We start from the raw sequence: 12,798 nt of genomic DNA on the forward strand, positions 1-12,798 counted from the left end.
TTATTCAATAAAACAATAAACACCGACACATGCTGCAAAGCATTGAGGGAAATTTATTCAAAGCAAAAAGCTAGAATAGGTCAGATTACACTATAAGAGAGGAGCAGACCTCAAAGACCACGGGATGTTGCTTGAGGCTTCTTTATATGAAACCCAAGTGGGGCGGGTTGCAGCTGTTCACAGGTGTGTAGTTTGAGTGATCTTCTTAGATTGGGTAATATAATCATGTATTTCCTGTGCATGTCCATCCCACAATGCATCTGATTTTAATCATGTGTGTACCCAGTTATGGGATGAGTATAAAATAGCAAATAAGGGCTTCTCCCTAAAAGTTCACTTAGGGACATGGTTGTCCTCATCAGATATTTACCCAAAGCCAGTTCAGGGCAGATCTTCCTTTCCATTGCTGTAGCAGAACATAAGCAAGCAAAGTATAACTGAATACACTCTAAGTTTGATGGTCATTCATAGTAGGAAGTATATGCAGTATGATGGAGATTTGTCCAGAGATGTGTATGTGTGGTAAGAGTCTCAAACTGTCAGGTGCATTGTAGCTGATGGTACGGTCTCAGGTTGTTAAACTCTGCCATATGCTTCCACAGTAATCTGCAATGAATGTGGCTGTGACTAGAATCTTGCAAAGACACACCCCAATAGAGAAGATACTTCTCATTAAAACTGACATGACTTGGCTGATATTACCCTGACTGTCCATGTGTGAAACTGCTAAGTAGAAACAAACTTCATTTGTAAAGCAGGAGACAAGACAAGGGAGGGGCTCCAGTCAGCTTCTGTTATAGATTTGCTCATCTTATTTGCTTAGTCTCACTCATGTTTGCTGCATCTTGCTGTATATTCTTAATTCTGTTCATGTATTCCTCACATTTCCTATTGCTATAATAAAATATCCCCCAAACTGACTTAAGACAGAAAGGTTTGTTTTGACCCATGGTTCAAGGGTACAGTCCATCACCCCAACTCTTGTTTTATAAAGAAAACTGAAAGTATACAAAATCTATAGTTAAACATGTTGTCAAAAACTAGTTACTGGGTTGGAGAGATGACTCAGCAGGTAAGAGCACCAACTGCCTTTCTGAAGGTCCTGAGTTCAGATCCCAGCAGCCACATGGTGGCTCACAACCACCCATAATGAGATCTGACACCCTCTTCTGGTGTATCTGAAGACAGCTACAGTGTACTTATTTATAATAATAAATAAATCTTTGGGCTGGAGTGAGCAGGGACTGAGTGAGGGGGGCTGACTGGAGTGAGCAGGGTTGACCAGAGCAAGCAGAGGTCCTAAAAAGTCAACTCCCAACAACCAGATGAAGGTTCACAACTGTTTGTACAGCTACAGTGTGTACTCATATACAAAAAATAAATAAATAAATCTTTTTTTTTTTTAAAAAAAAAGGCAGTTACCTTTTTATGGTGTTTTATGATAAATGCCCCCCGTAGTCTCAGGCATTTGAATACTTTGTTCCAGTTGGTGGCACTGTTTGGGTACATTTAGGAGATGTGGCCTTGCTGAAGGAAGTATGACACTTGGGAGTGGTGTCATACTTAACTTTGAAAGTTTAAAGACTCTGGTTATTTCTAGTTCTCTGCTTGGTTCTTGCTGTTTCAGCTACTGTGCCTGCCAGTTCCCGCCATGACAGACTCTAACCCCCCAGGAACTGTAAGCCCAAATAGGCACTTCCTCCCTGGAAAGTGCCTTAGTCATGGTCTTTTCTCACTGCAACAGAAAAAGAAAGCTAAATAATGCACCTACTATTCTATAAAACACATTATTTCTCCTATTCCATTGCTCCTCCTGCACCCAACCGTTCTCTCTATATCGTGTTGATTTTATTCCATGCTTGCTTGCTATAAAAATATTATTAGGGAGAGCTCAGTAGTAGGATGCTCACTTGGTATATATGAAGCATTGGGTTTGAGATTCAGCACTGGGAAAAATACATATGTATGTATTAAACAGAAAAATCATTGATAGTACCTTTTTCAAAAGTTATGACAATTTGCTCTAATAGAGGGATGTATACAGATAGAAGTGTGTGTGTGTGTGTGTGTGTGTGTGTGTGTGTATGTAGATAATACATGTACCTGAGTTTATCCTGAAGCAAGATGAGTTCAGACTCAAAAATGTAGGATGTTTGTCATTCTACACTTACCTCTATCTACCCTTGCTATTTCTTGACAGTTTTTCTCCCAGACATTTCTTCAGAACTAAGAAGCAAAAATTAGAAAAGAATAGAATGAAAAAAGAGGAAAAACTCTTCAGAGAAAGATTTCAGGTATGTTCTCTTCTGAAAGTAAAAATTAACAGAAAACGAATGCACTGACAAGTAAACCTTCACTCCTGAAGGCTCCACTGGCTTGCGGTGTCTCAGACACTCTGACATAAAGACATGATCTTTTGTCTAAGTCTCATACATTCCTATACTGGCATGTCCTCATATATTGCTAGTCCATCTTTTAAACCTTCTACAGTGTTGGTTAAGGCCATATTCAAACCTCACTCCCTCAGCTCATTAGTAGAGTACTGTTTGGAAGGAGAACCTTTCATATTTCAGTTCCCAGTGTGGTGGACATGTCGTGTTCGAGGAATATGGTAGCAGCATCTCACAGCTTTCATTAAGAGTCTATGGAACATTTTCCACGCTCCCAAGTTGAAGTGCGCCTTCCTGATTTCACATTCTGCCTAAGTGAGAACTTCTGAATTCAGGAAACATTTTTATCACCATCCATTCACTAGACAGCAGATGAAGAGAGACAAATTCTATAAAGAAGAGACACACTGTAGCAGATGAAGAGAGACAAATTCTATAAAGAAGAGCCAGAGCTCTACCAGAAATGTTTCTTGGTAGTTCCCTCAAGTCAGGACCACAGCTAATCTTTGTTTTCTCTCCTCACATTCTGTCTCTGCTCTTTTCTGCTTTGCCAACACTGCTCATAGTTTTGTTTCTAAGAGAGCTTGCACTTTGTAGCTCCTTCCTCTAGGCGCCAACTTTGTCTACCACACATGTGACGAGCCCCCTCCACTTTCTCCACCTGTTGTGTTCACTTACCATGAACCAAGTGAGGCATCTTCTCATTCCAGAAAGACCTGCTCAAACCTTCTGGTTAAAGGGATTACTCTTCTGCTTCCCTGAGGGCCAACTTCTGTGCAATTCATTACACAACACTAAGCTTCTCTGAGACAGCTACCTTCTATGTCTTCACATCCATGTGCTCAGCAGAGCCACTACCTCAGGCTTCATATACATCACAAACTGTTCTGAAAGTGAACAGATAGGACTGTACATGAACCTTTAACCACTGCTGTCATCTGCTTGGCCCAAGGTGATAATGTTATCTGATTAGATCAAACCAACAGGATAGCAAACTCTGATTGCAAAGACCCTTTAATCCATCTAGCACTTTCTCCCTTGAGTATCCCACATGGGACAGATAGCCCATCTCGGTATGCAATTTAACTCTATCCTTAATTACCTGAGGAGCTTCTGGTTACCTTTAGGAAAAAATACGCCATTTCAATCCAGCTCAAATAAAATACAGTGTATACTTCACTGGTGACAAGAATTGCAGGTACAAAAATGAGGAACACAAGCTTCTCCTTAAAAATAAAAGCCAGTGTGTTTGCTAAGCTCTACAATACAAATATGTTTAGTATACTTGCCACAGTAAGTTCTGTTCATGGCAGTCACAAAGGTCTGAGAGGTCACTGGCAGATGAGTACTTCAAGTAGAAAAAACAAAACAAAACAAAAAAAAAAAAAACAAGTGTGCTAAAGTAAGGCCTGGAGAGATGGAAGCAGGGTGTGTTTGCAAAGTCTCATGGGGCTTCCTGGGTGTTCAATAAGGACAGGGACAAAGCAACAAGGATAGCAGTGTGCCAAGGACCTCTAACAGCAAGCTAAAAACATGTGGATCTCATCCAAAAAGCAATAGAGTTTTCAGAACTTTGTAATTAGGTGACCTACATTAGATCTGAAGAAACCATTGAGGACTTCTAGTAAACACAACAAGGGGTTTCTGGGGGAAGCAGGAGCACCCTTAGCTAGCTCAGGAGGAAGCTGTAAGTGAAGACATTCCATTCTAATCTGGCAAAGGACATCTATGACCCAAGCTTCCTTTCCTAGTGCATGACAAGGTAAATTACTTGTAGAGGCTAGCTCATCAGGAAGAAAATATCCTGTGGGTTTAGGAACCAAATTTCCAGTCAGAGGCTGCTCCTTCTCAAATGCTTGTCTTTCACCAGACATGGAGAGTGGGTCTGTCCCCCTTATACCCAACTATTGCCATTTTTAAGCACATGTGAAAAGGTGAGGATGGAGCATCATGCAGAAACAGAAAGCCAACCAACCCTACAACTTTGTTAAATGTTCCTCTCCTGAGTTGGGAGGTACCTTTGTTGTTGTTACAGCATACCAACTGTGGTATATTCTAACCCACCAGGACTTGGTCTAATATATATTACTGAATGTGAAAGAAGTTTCAAAATATAATCACATTAGACAAATGTTTTATTTTGGATTTTACTATTATTTTAAGGGAGTTCCACTGTAATATCCCCATCATTTATTTTGTCCATGTATCCTATATTTTGAGGTTACTATATTTATTATACCCTTCATTAATTCTGTTATAATAACCATGCAAGCATGCCCTTACTAGTAATTTCTCATTTTAGTATGGTAAAGAAATCATGGTCATTAACAGAGCTGTAGCGTGTTCCAGTAACTCACGAAATGGAATATTTGATCTGCCAATAACTCCTGGAGAACAGCTGGAAGTCATCGACACCACTGAGCAAAACTTAGTGATATGTCGCAATTCCAAAGGCAAATGTGAGTTTATGTTGAAATTTTTTTCTTTATATTAAAGAATTTTCTTTAGAGCTCTCAGGTTAGTAAAGTGAGTTTTGTTTCTACAGATGGATATGTGCTCATTGAACATCTAGATTTCAAGTAAGTTGTTTAATTTTATATCCACTCATGAGTTCCAGGTACTTAATGTAATGTTGTATATTTTAATCTTAAGGGACCAGAGTTTATTTGGAAACTATGTAGTGCTCTGTCTGGGATTGCATCAGAGGAGGCTGTGTCACTGGACTTCCAGTATACTTACCAAACTAGTATGCAGAGCCCATTTGTAAACAGTTTTTTGAAATTGCCTTCGATCCCCTAACTGTTCTGATAGCGCGTATTTCATAATGCTGGCATGTGTTCCTTTCTGTCCCAGGCATCAGGGCTGATCTCATTAAGAAGGTCTACGTGATGCCAGGATGTGTCCTAGCTGCGAGTTCGGCCCCACAGCACTTTCAACTCCTGCCTCAAAATGAGATGGGCTGTGCAAACTTCTGTCAGAAACTCAGAAGAAAAACCCTCAACAAGTCAATAACTCCTCAACTCCATAAAAGTTTGCCTTTCAATGTCTATGTTCCTGCTGGTTCAGGAGCATAGGAAGCAGTATGTTAGTACGCGAGCACGTGCCTAATGAGACACAGCCCACGTTAGAAATCTCGCCTTCTAGAACTAGGGAGTTGGGCAGATGGTGAGTGAATTCTAATGTCAGTATACTGTGTGTGTAACTTCTTGGTGCATATCTACATTTCATATGAATTCTATGTAGTAATAATGTGACCATGTTCCTTTAAACGCCGATGACACCACCACCTGAGCCATAATCACTTGGTTTGTTTTTTAACCAAGGTGAAAGACCGGAAGACAAGTACTGCTGAAGGGAAGTTTGTTTTGGGGGCTGGGGGGTTCTTTTCTAACTCAACCAGAACTATTGTTTAGAAGTGTTTTAAGTATAGTTAACAAAAATGTGAAAATATATACTTGTTGTATCATGTTAAAATGGGGAAAATTATTTTTCTGTTGGCTAAAACACATCCAAATGCATTTCAAATGTATTTACGTGACAGTAAGTAGAGACTAGAGAGTTGTAAGATTCTGGTTCTACCTGATATGCACTGTATGTTAATAAAATCTACATATGCTTTAAACTACTACATGTTAAGCTCATTTCCTGGTCTTCATGCAGTCGTCACTTTATCTGTAACTCCAGGAGATGATGCACCGTCCTCAGTCCTCCAGGACACCTGCGTTCATGTGGCATACATTCACGAGTGAAGAATTGTGCTTTAGCAGAAGGCACGAAGGAACCTTTCTCCTGACAGAACCATCCTTCTACTTTAAATCTACTTTTCAGGCTTCTGTGGTCTTCCATCTTCCTTTACATGGTTCCAATGGCATGTGCCAATAACAGACATTTCATCCTAAAAGAGATGAATCAAAAGTATTTACAGAGTTCTAAGTTTATAGAATAAAGCAGGTACATTACCACAAATAGAAAAACTAAACACATAAACGCAATGACTTAAGGATTAAGAAAGGGGTTACAGCTAAAGTGGCGCAAAGCTTGGTCTGAAAGAAAGGCAGAAACTAGAAAAGTCTAGAAATTGAGACTAATAGTATGCACTGAGTCTGGGGGGAAGTGCTGCCTGGAGGACTTCTAAAGACTGGGACCATTCAAGGATTAGGCTAAGAAAAAATGCCAATGTTTTGGGTGGGGGAGTCAGGGTTAGTGGGGTTACAGATTATAGAGAAAAAAGACTTTTTTGCAATATTCAGTAAGGGAAATTTCACAAAGCCCTCACACTTAGATGAAGGCAATCGATGGTTGCTGAGGGGGACTCTGTCCTATAGGAGTAAGCTCCCTGATAGGATTCAACCCTGCACACATGTACAGAGAAGAACACTAAATGAGCCCACTAGGTTGTTTGTGTGTGGGCTCATCTGTTTGTCATGTTCGGAAGTGAACTTCAGCAGGCAAAGACAAATGCAGCCTTAACGTGTCAGCACAAGCAAATGGAACAAACAAGTAGAGCCAGACTGACGTCTGACACATCAGACTCAAAACTGAAGCCCAGCACAGGAGGTAACCAGTGTCACTTCATTTTGATCCCAGGAACAAATCTAAGCATACACTCAGCAAATATCGGTGCACCTAATTTCATTAGATTGACCTAACTGGATAGAAAGGCATAGACTGACCTCCATATAGAAATACTGGTAGGCGACTTCAACATCTTGTTCTCACCAACAGTCAACCAGACACATAAACAAGTAAACTTCAAATGAATGGAACAGACATCCACATAATATTCCACCTGCAGAGTGCACATTATTTTCAGCAGTTTTACAAAGCAAGTCCTTGCAAATCTTAAGAAAACAAAAAACCTAGAATAGTAGAAAAATTAGAGTATTTTTCATGAAAATAGAACAACACACCTTTGAACAATGAGTGGGTCATCTTTATAAAGAAGAGGGAAATTTCAGGACTGGTAGAACCCAATCATAATAAACACGTGGCAGAATCTGTGCTACATTCTGAAAATCTTTCTACAGTGGGAAGAGTGCAGCTATATTTAGCCCAAGGTAGTGGCTGTACCCATCATCTTAAAGTTGGCATGAGCATCCCACGGCTTTGCCGGCATCACTCTAGCAGTCCATGCACATTCCCCAAGGCTTTGGCGCTTGTCAGTCACCCCGGAGGTCAGCCTGTGCCACCAAGGTCTCCTCTACTCCCCAAAACCCCAGAGCTCATTGCCCTCACCAAAGCTTTACCCAAGCCCATAGTCCTGCTGTCACCTAAGCAAGGCCAGGTCACCACAGCCACCCCACACAGGTGTGACTAAGAATCTGCTGTCTCGTTTCTCCAGCTGAACTTCATGCAGGGGCAGTGTTGGCAAGGAAGGACACAACCCTCAGCAGCTATAACCCGAGTACGGACTGAAACATTTTCCAGTATGGACTAGCAAGGCTTAGTCACCTTCTGTTCATTTTGTGTTATTGGTTAGTTCATGTTTTTATTCTGTGTCTTTTTGTGTTGTGTTTTTGGTTTTGTCAATATTTTAGTAATATGTGTGTGCACGTAAAACTACTCACAATTTTGTACATTAACTCACTGTATGTCTTACTTACAGGGTTTTACTGCTTTGAACAGATACCATGACCAAGTCTCATAAAGGACAATGACATTTAATTGGGGCTAGCTTACAGGTTCAGAGGTTCAGTTCAGTATCATCAAGGTGGGAACATGGCAGCATCCAGGCAGGCATGGTACAGGAGGAGCTGAGAGTTCCACATCTTCATCTGAAGGCTGCTAGCAGAATATTCGATCCCAGGCAGCTAGGATAAGGGTATAAGGTGGGACAAGGTCACACCTACTCCAACAAGGCCACACCTCCCAACAGTGCCATTTCCTGAACTAAGCATATACAAACCATCACATTCCCCTCCCTGGCCTCCATAGGCTTGTTCAAACACATGAGTCTATGGGAGCCATATCTAGCCATAGCATAATTTAAAAAGTACATTTAGTCCAACTTCTAAAGGTCCCCATAGTCATGGGCATATACCCCAAAAGGTGCTCTAACATATAACAAGGACACATGCTCCACTATGTTCACAGCAGCCTTGTTTATAAGAGCCAGAAGCTGCAAGAACCCAGATGTCCTTCAACAGAGAAATGGATACAGAAAATGTGGTACATTTACACAATGGAGTACTACTCAGCTATTAAAAACAATGACTTCATGAAATTTTTAGGCAAATGGATGGAACTAGAAAATATCATCCTGAGTAAGGTAATCCAATAACAAAAGAGCACACATGTATGGACTCACTGATAAGTGGCTATTAGCCCAAAAGCTTGGAATACTCAAGATACAATTTATAGACCACATGAAGCTCATAAAGAAGGAAGACAAAAGTGTGGATACTTCAGTCCTTCTTAGAAGGGGAAACAAAATACTCACAAAAGGAAATATGGAGACAAAGTGTGAAGCAGAGACTGAAGGAAAGGCTGTCCAGAGACTGCCCCACCTGGGGATCCATCCCATATACAGCCACCAAACGCAGACACTATTGTGGATGCCAAGAAGTGCATGCTGACAGGAGCCTGGTATAGCTGTCTCCTGAGAGGCTCTGCCAGAGCCTTACAAATACAGAGGTGGATGCTCGCAGTCAACCATTGGATAAGCACGGGGTGCCCAATGGAGGAGTTAGAAAAAGGACTCAAGGATATGAAGGGGTTTGCAACCCCATAGGAAGAACAATATCAACCAACCAGACCCTCCAGAGCTCCCAGGGTCTAAACCATCAACCAAAGAGTATACATGGAGAGACCTATGGCTCCAGCCACATATGTAGCAGAGGATGGCCTTGTCGAGCATCAATGGAAGGAGAGGCCCTTGGTCCTGTGAAGGCTTGATGCCCCAGTGTAGGGGAATGCCAGGGCAGTGAGTCAGGAGTGGGTGAGTGGGTGGGGGAACACCTTGAAAGAAGCAGGAAGAGGGGGGTTGGATAAGGGGTTTCCGGGGCAGGGGGAACAGGGAAAGGGGATAACATTTGAAATATAAATAAAGAAAATATCCAATAAAAACATATTTTAAAAATGGAAGAAATCAAATTACCATTTTCAGATGATTTGATTCTATACCACTCTATATTTAAAATAAAGTCAGTTAATAAGAATTTTCAGGGGGGCTGGCAAGATGGCTCAGCGGGTAAGAGCACTGACTGCTCTTCCGAAGGTCCTGAGTTCGGATCCCAGCAACCACATGGTGGCTCACAACTGCCCATAATGAGATCTGACGCTCTCTTCTTGTGCATCTGAAGACAGCTACAGTGAATTACACCAAAGCAAGCAGGGCCAGAGTGAGCAGGACCAGAGAGAGCAGGGCCGGAGAGAGCAGGGCCGGAGAGAGCAGGGCCGGCAGAGGTTCTGAGTTCAATTCCCAGCAGCCACACACGTGATAGCTCACAGGCATCTGTATAGCTACAGTGTACTCATACACATAAAATAAATAAATTTTTTTAAAAAAAAGAATTTTCAGTAACTTGGCAATATACAAATCAATATACAAAAAGCAGTACCTTTCTTACATACCAGCAATGACACTGCAGAGAAAGAAATTAGGAAAACATCCTAGTCACAATAGTTCCAGAAAAAGGAAAGTACCTAGGAATAAACTTAAGAAGGATGTGAAAGTCTCCTAAATGAGGTCGTTGAGACACTGAGAGAAAACGCTAGACAACGGAAGGTCTTCTCCACTCCCGGGATGGCAGAATATTGTAAAAGCCATCATATTACTAAAAGTAATCTGCAGACTCAATGCAAGTCCCATCAAAATTCTAATGTCATTCTTCACAGAACCAGAAAGAAGAATACAAGAATTCATAATGGAACATAAATAGCCACAGGAAGCCTGAAGAGAGAGAACACAGTGACAGGCATCATACTACATCCTACATTCCCAACCATGCTACAGAGCTGGAAGGACACGGATAGCCTAGGAAGAGCATAAAAACAGACGTGAGCCAGAGGAACAGAACAGTGGTCCCAGAAATAACCCCAGTAACTATGGCCACCTAACTATTGACAGAGGTTTAAAAACACAGTGAGAGGGGAGGAAGAGGCCATCCCGTTCAAAAGGGGTGAGGGAAACCCTGTCATCTACCTGCAGATAAAGTTAAATCCACACCACTTCACCCGGTACAAAAAGCAATTTAAAGTGGATCAAACAAAGCCTTTAATATAAAACCTAAAATGCTGAACCTGCTAGGAGAAACCACTTCAAAATATAGGTATAGCAACGAACTCTGAAAACAGGGCTCCACTACCAAGAGAAACAAACCCCCCAAACTAATATATGGAACTGGGTGAAATTAGTTTGTTTTTCTGCAGAGCAAAACAAATCTATCACACAGGGTGAACAGTCTATAAAATAAGAATATTTTGTCACCTATGCTTCACATAAGGAGCTAATATCCAGAACTGAAAAATACCTGTAAAAATTAAACACTCAGAAATATAACAACCAACACATAGGCTAACGAAATGAACAGACAGACCTCAAGAGAAGAGATACAGACAGCCAATAGTTACTTTTATCTTTTAAGGGAAATAATATTCATTAACACACTGTATTGGTCAAGCATCTGACAATATTTTATATATATCATTTATACCTTAAGAGAAAAACCTAAGGACCTTGAGTTTATACATTGCTGTGTCCACTTTATAGATAAGTAAATTCTAAGAGAACTCCTAGATCACTCAATGTATTCCAGAAGTAACCCAGAATTTATCAATGAATATTTTTAAAAGTATTCAACATCCCTAGCTATCAGGGTAGCATAAATTAAAACTACTCTGATAGACCATCTCATTCCCATCAGAATGACTATGATAAAAACCACAACACACACACACACACAAACATACACAGAGACACACATATACATACACACGCAGAGATAACACATACACACACACACACACACAAACCATTCCACAGAACACCAGCAAACGCTCCTTAAAGTATGGAGAGGAGGAACCCTTATTCATTACCAGTGGCTGTGCAAACTAGTACAGTCATTTCAGAAATGACTGTGATGGTTTCTCAAAAAGTAAACACAGGACTCAGATAGATGTACCAGTCCTGGGCACTGACCCAAGGTCTCCATTTCCTACCCTCAGAGACACATGTACAGACATCTGTGCTCATTACTACACTATCTACAATAGCAAGGAAGAGGAACAGCTCCAACGCCCACCAACTGATGGGTAATGAAAATATGCTGCATATGCATAATGGAATTCTAGTCAGTTATAAATAAAAATGAAGTTTACAGGAAAATAGACGGACCTAGAAGTATTCTTTTAAGTGACCCAAACTTAGAAAGACAAAAACTGCATGGCCTCTCATATGTAGATCCTAGCTTGTAATGTACATATGTGTGCATATAAATGGGCATAAATGTGGGTGAAGCAAGAAATAAATAAAACAAATACCAAACCAAAACAAAACTCCCCAAATGAAAACAAAAACAAACCCTGAAAGTAACCATGATAGGGTAAGAAAGAAATGCTGAGGACAGACATGGGGACATCCGTGGCCGGAAAGCTGACAGCTGGGCAGAAGAGGATGCAAGCAGGACGGGATGAGGAGATGAGAGGAGCAGGAGGCGCACCAACTAAAACTCTGTTTGAAAATCCTGCAACAACCACCCGTAATGAGATCTGACGCCCTCTTCTGGTGCGCATGAAGACAGCTAGTGTACTTATTTAAAATAATAAATAAATCTTTGGACCGGAGCAAGAGCGGGGTCGACCGCAGCAAGCATTGACCAGAGAGAGCAGAGGTCCTAAAAGTCAATTCCCAATAACCAGATGAAGGCTCACAACTGTCTGTACAGCTACAGTGTGTACTCATATGCATAAAATAAATAAATCTTTTTAAAAATGCTGCAACAATAACTAATACTTTGTATGCTAATTAAAATAAAATTTAAAAGGAGAAAACATTATGACATATTGCAAGGAAATTCAGATCATTAGAACATACTTTGACAATTTATATACCAAAAGATCTGGGAAAGCTAGAGGGAACTGATATATCTCCATGCAGCTACAGCCTACCAAAAAGAAAGCAGGGAGAACCAACAACTAAAACAGATAAATGACAAGCAGTGAGGCTAAAATGATAGTAGTCTCTCATATAAAACAACAACAAAACAAAAAACAAACAAACCACAACAGGCCCAAAGGATTCCTTACTGAATTTACTAGCTTTTAAAAGAATGCATGTGCTCCTCAAATCATACTAGCAAGTAGAATGGCACCAAACTCATTTTATGAAGCCAATATTACCCTGATACCAAAACCAAATAAAGACACAACAAAATAATTATAAGCCAATCTCCTTAATGAAGGTAAATGC

The 12,798-nt window shown here is 40.7% G+C and overlaps 1 protein-coding gene and 1 long non-coding RNA gene across 3 annotated transcripts in view; one reads left to right on the plus strand and one right to left on the minus strand.

Moving 5' to 3' along the window:
* Positions 1 to 6,015, plus strand: part of Fyb2 (FYN binding protein 2) — a 116,828-nt gene extending 110,813 nt beyond the window's left edge. For both annotated transcript variants that reach the window (XM_031378032.1, XM_031378033.1), the window contains 4 exons: positions 2,201 to 2,294; positions 4,693 to 4,849; positions 4,936 to 4,969; positions 5,244 to 6,015. In XM_031378032.1, the coding sequence (XP_031233892.1) occupies positions 2,201 to 2,294; positions 4,693 to 4,849; positions 4,936 to 4,969; positions 5,244 to 5,256 (298 nt within the window). In that variant the 3' untranslated portion in view covers positions 5,257 to 6,015. The remainder of the gene's footprint in view (positions 1 to 2,200; positions 2,295 to 4,692; positions 4,850 to 4,935; positions 4,970 to 5,243) is intronic.
* LOC116096328 lies at positions 5,181 to 8,019 on the minus strand. The gene is made up of 2 exons (XR_004120955.1): positions 7,064 to 8,019; positions 5,181 to 6,285 (listed from the first exon to the last, which is right to left on the minus strand). It is a non-coding gene; the product is annotated as an uncharacterized LOC116096328 (long non-coding RNA).
* Positions 8,020 to 12,798: the final 4,779 nt, after the last annotated feature.

This window comes from Mastomys coucha, unplaced genomic scaffold (genome assembly GCF_008632895.1).
Source record: "Mastomys coucha isolate ucsf_1 unplaced genomic scaffold, UCSF_Mcou_1 pScaffold18, whole genome shotgun sequence".
Taxonomy (NCBI): domain Eukaryota; kingdom Metazoa; phylum Chordata; class Mammalia; order Rodentia; family Muridae; genus Mastomys; species Mastomys coucha.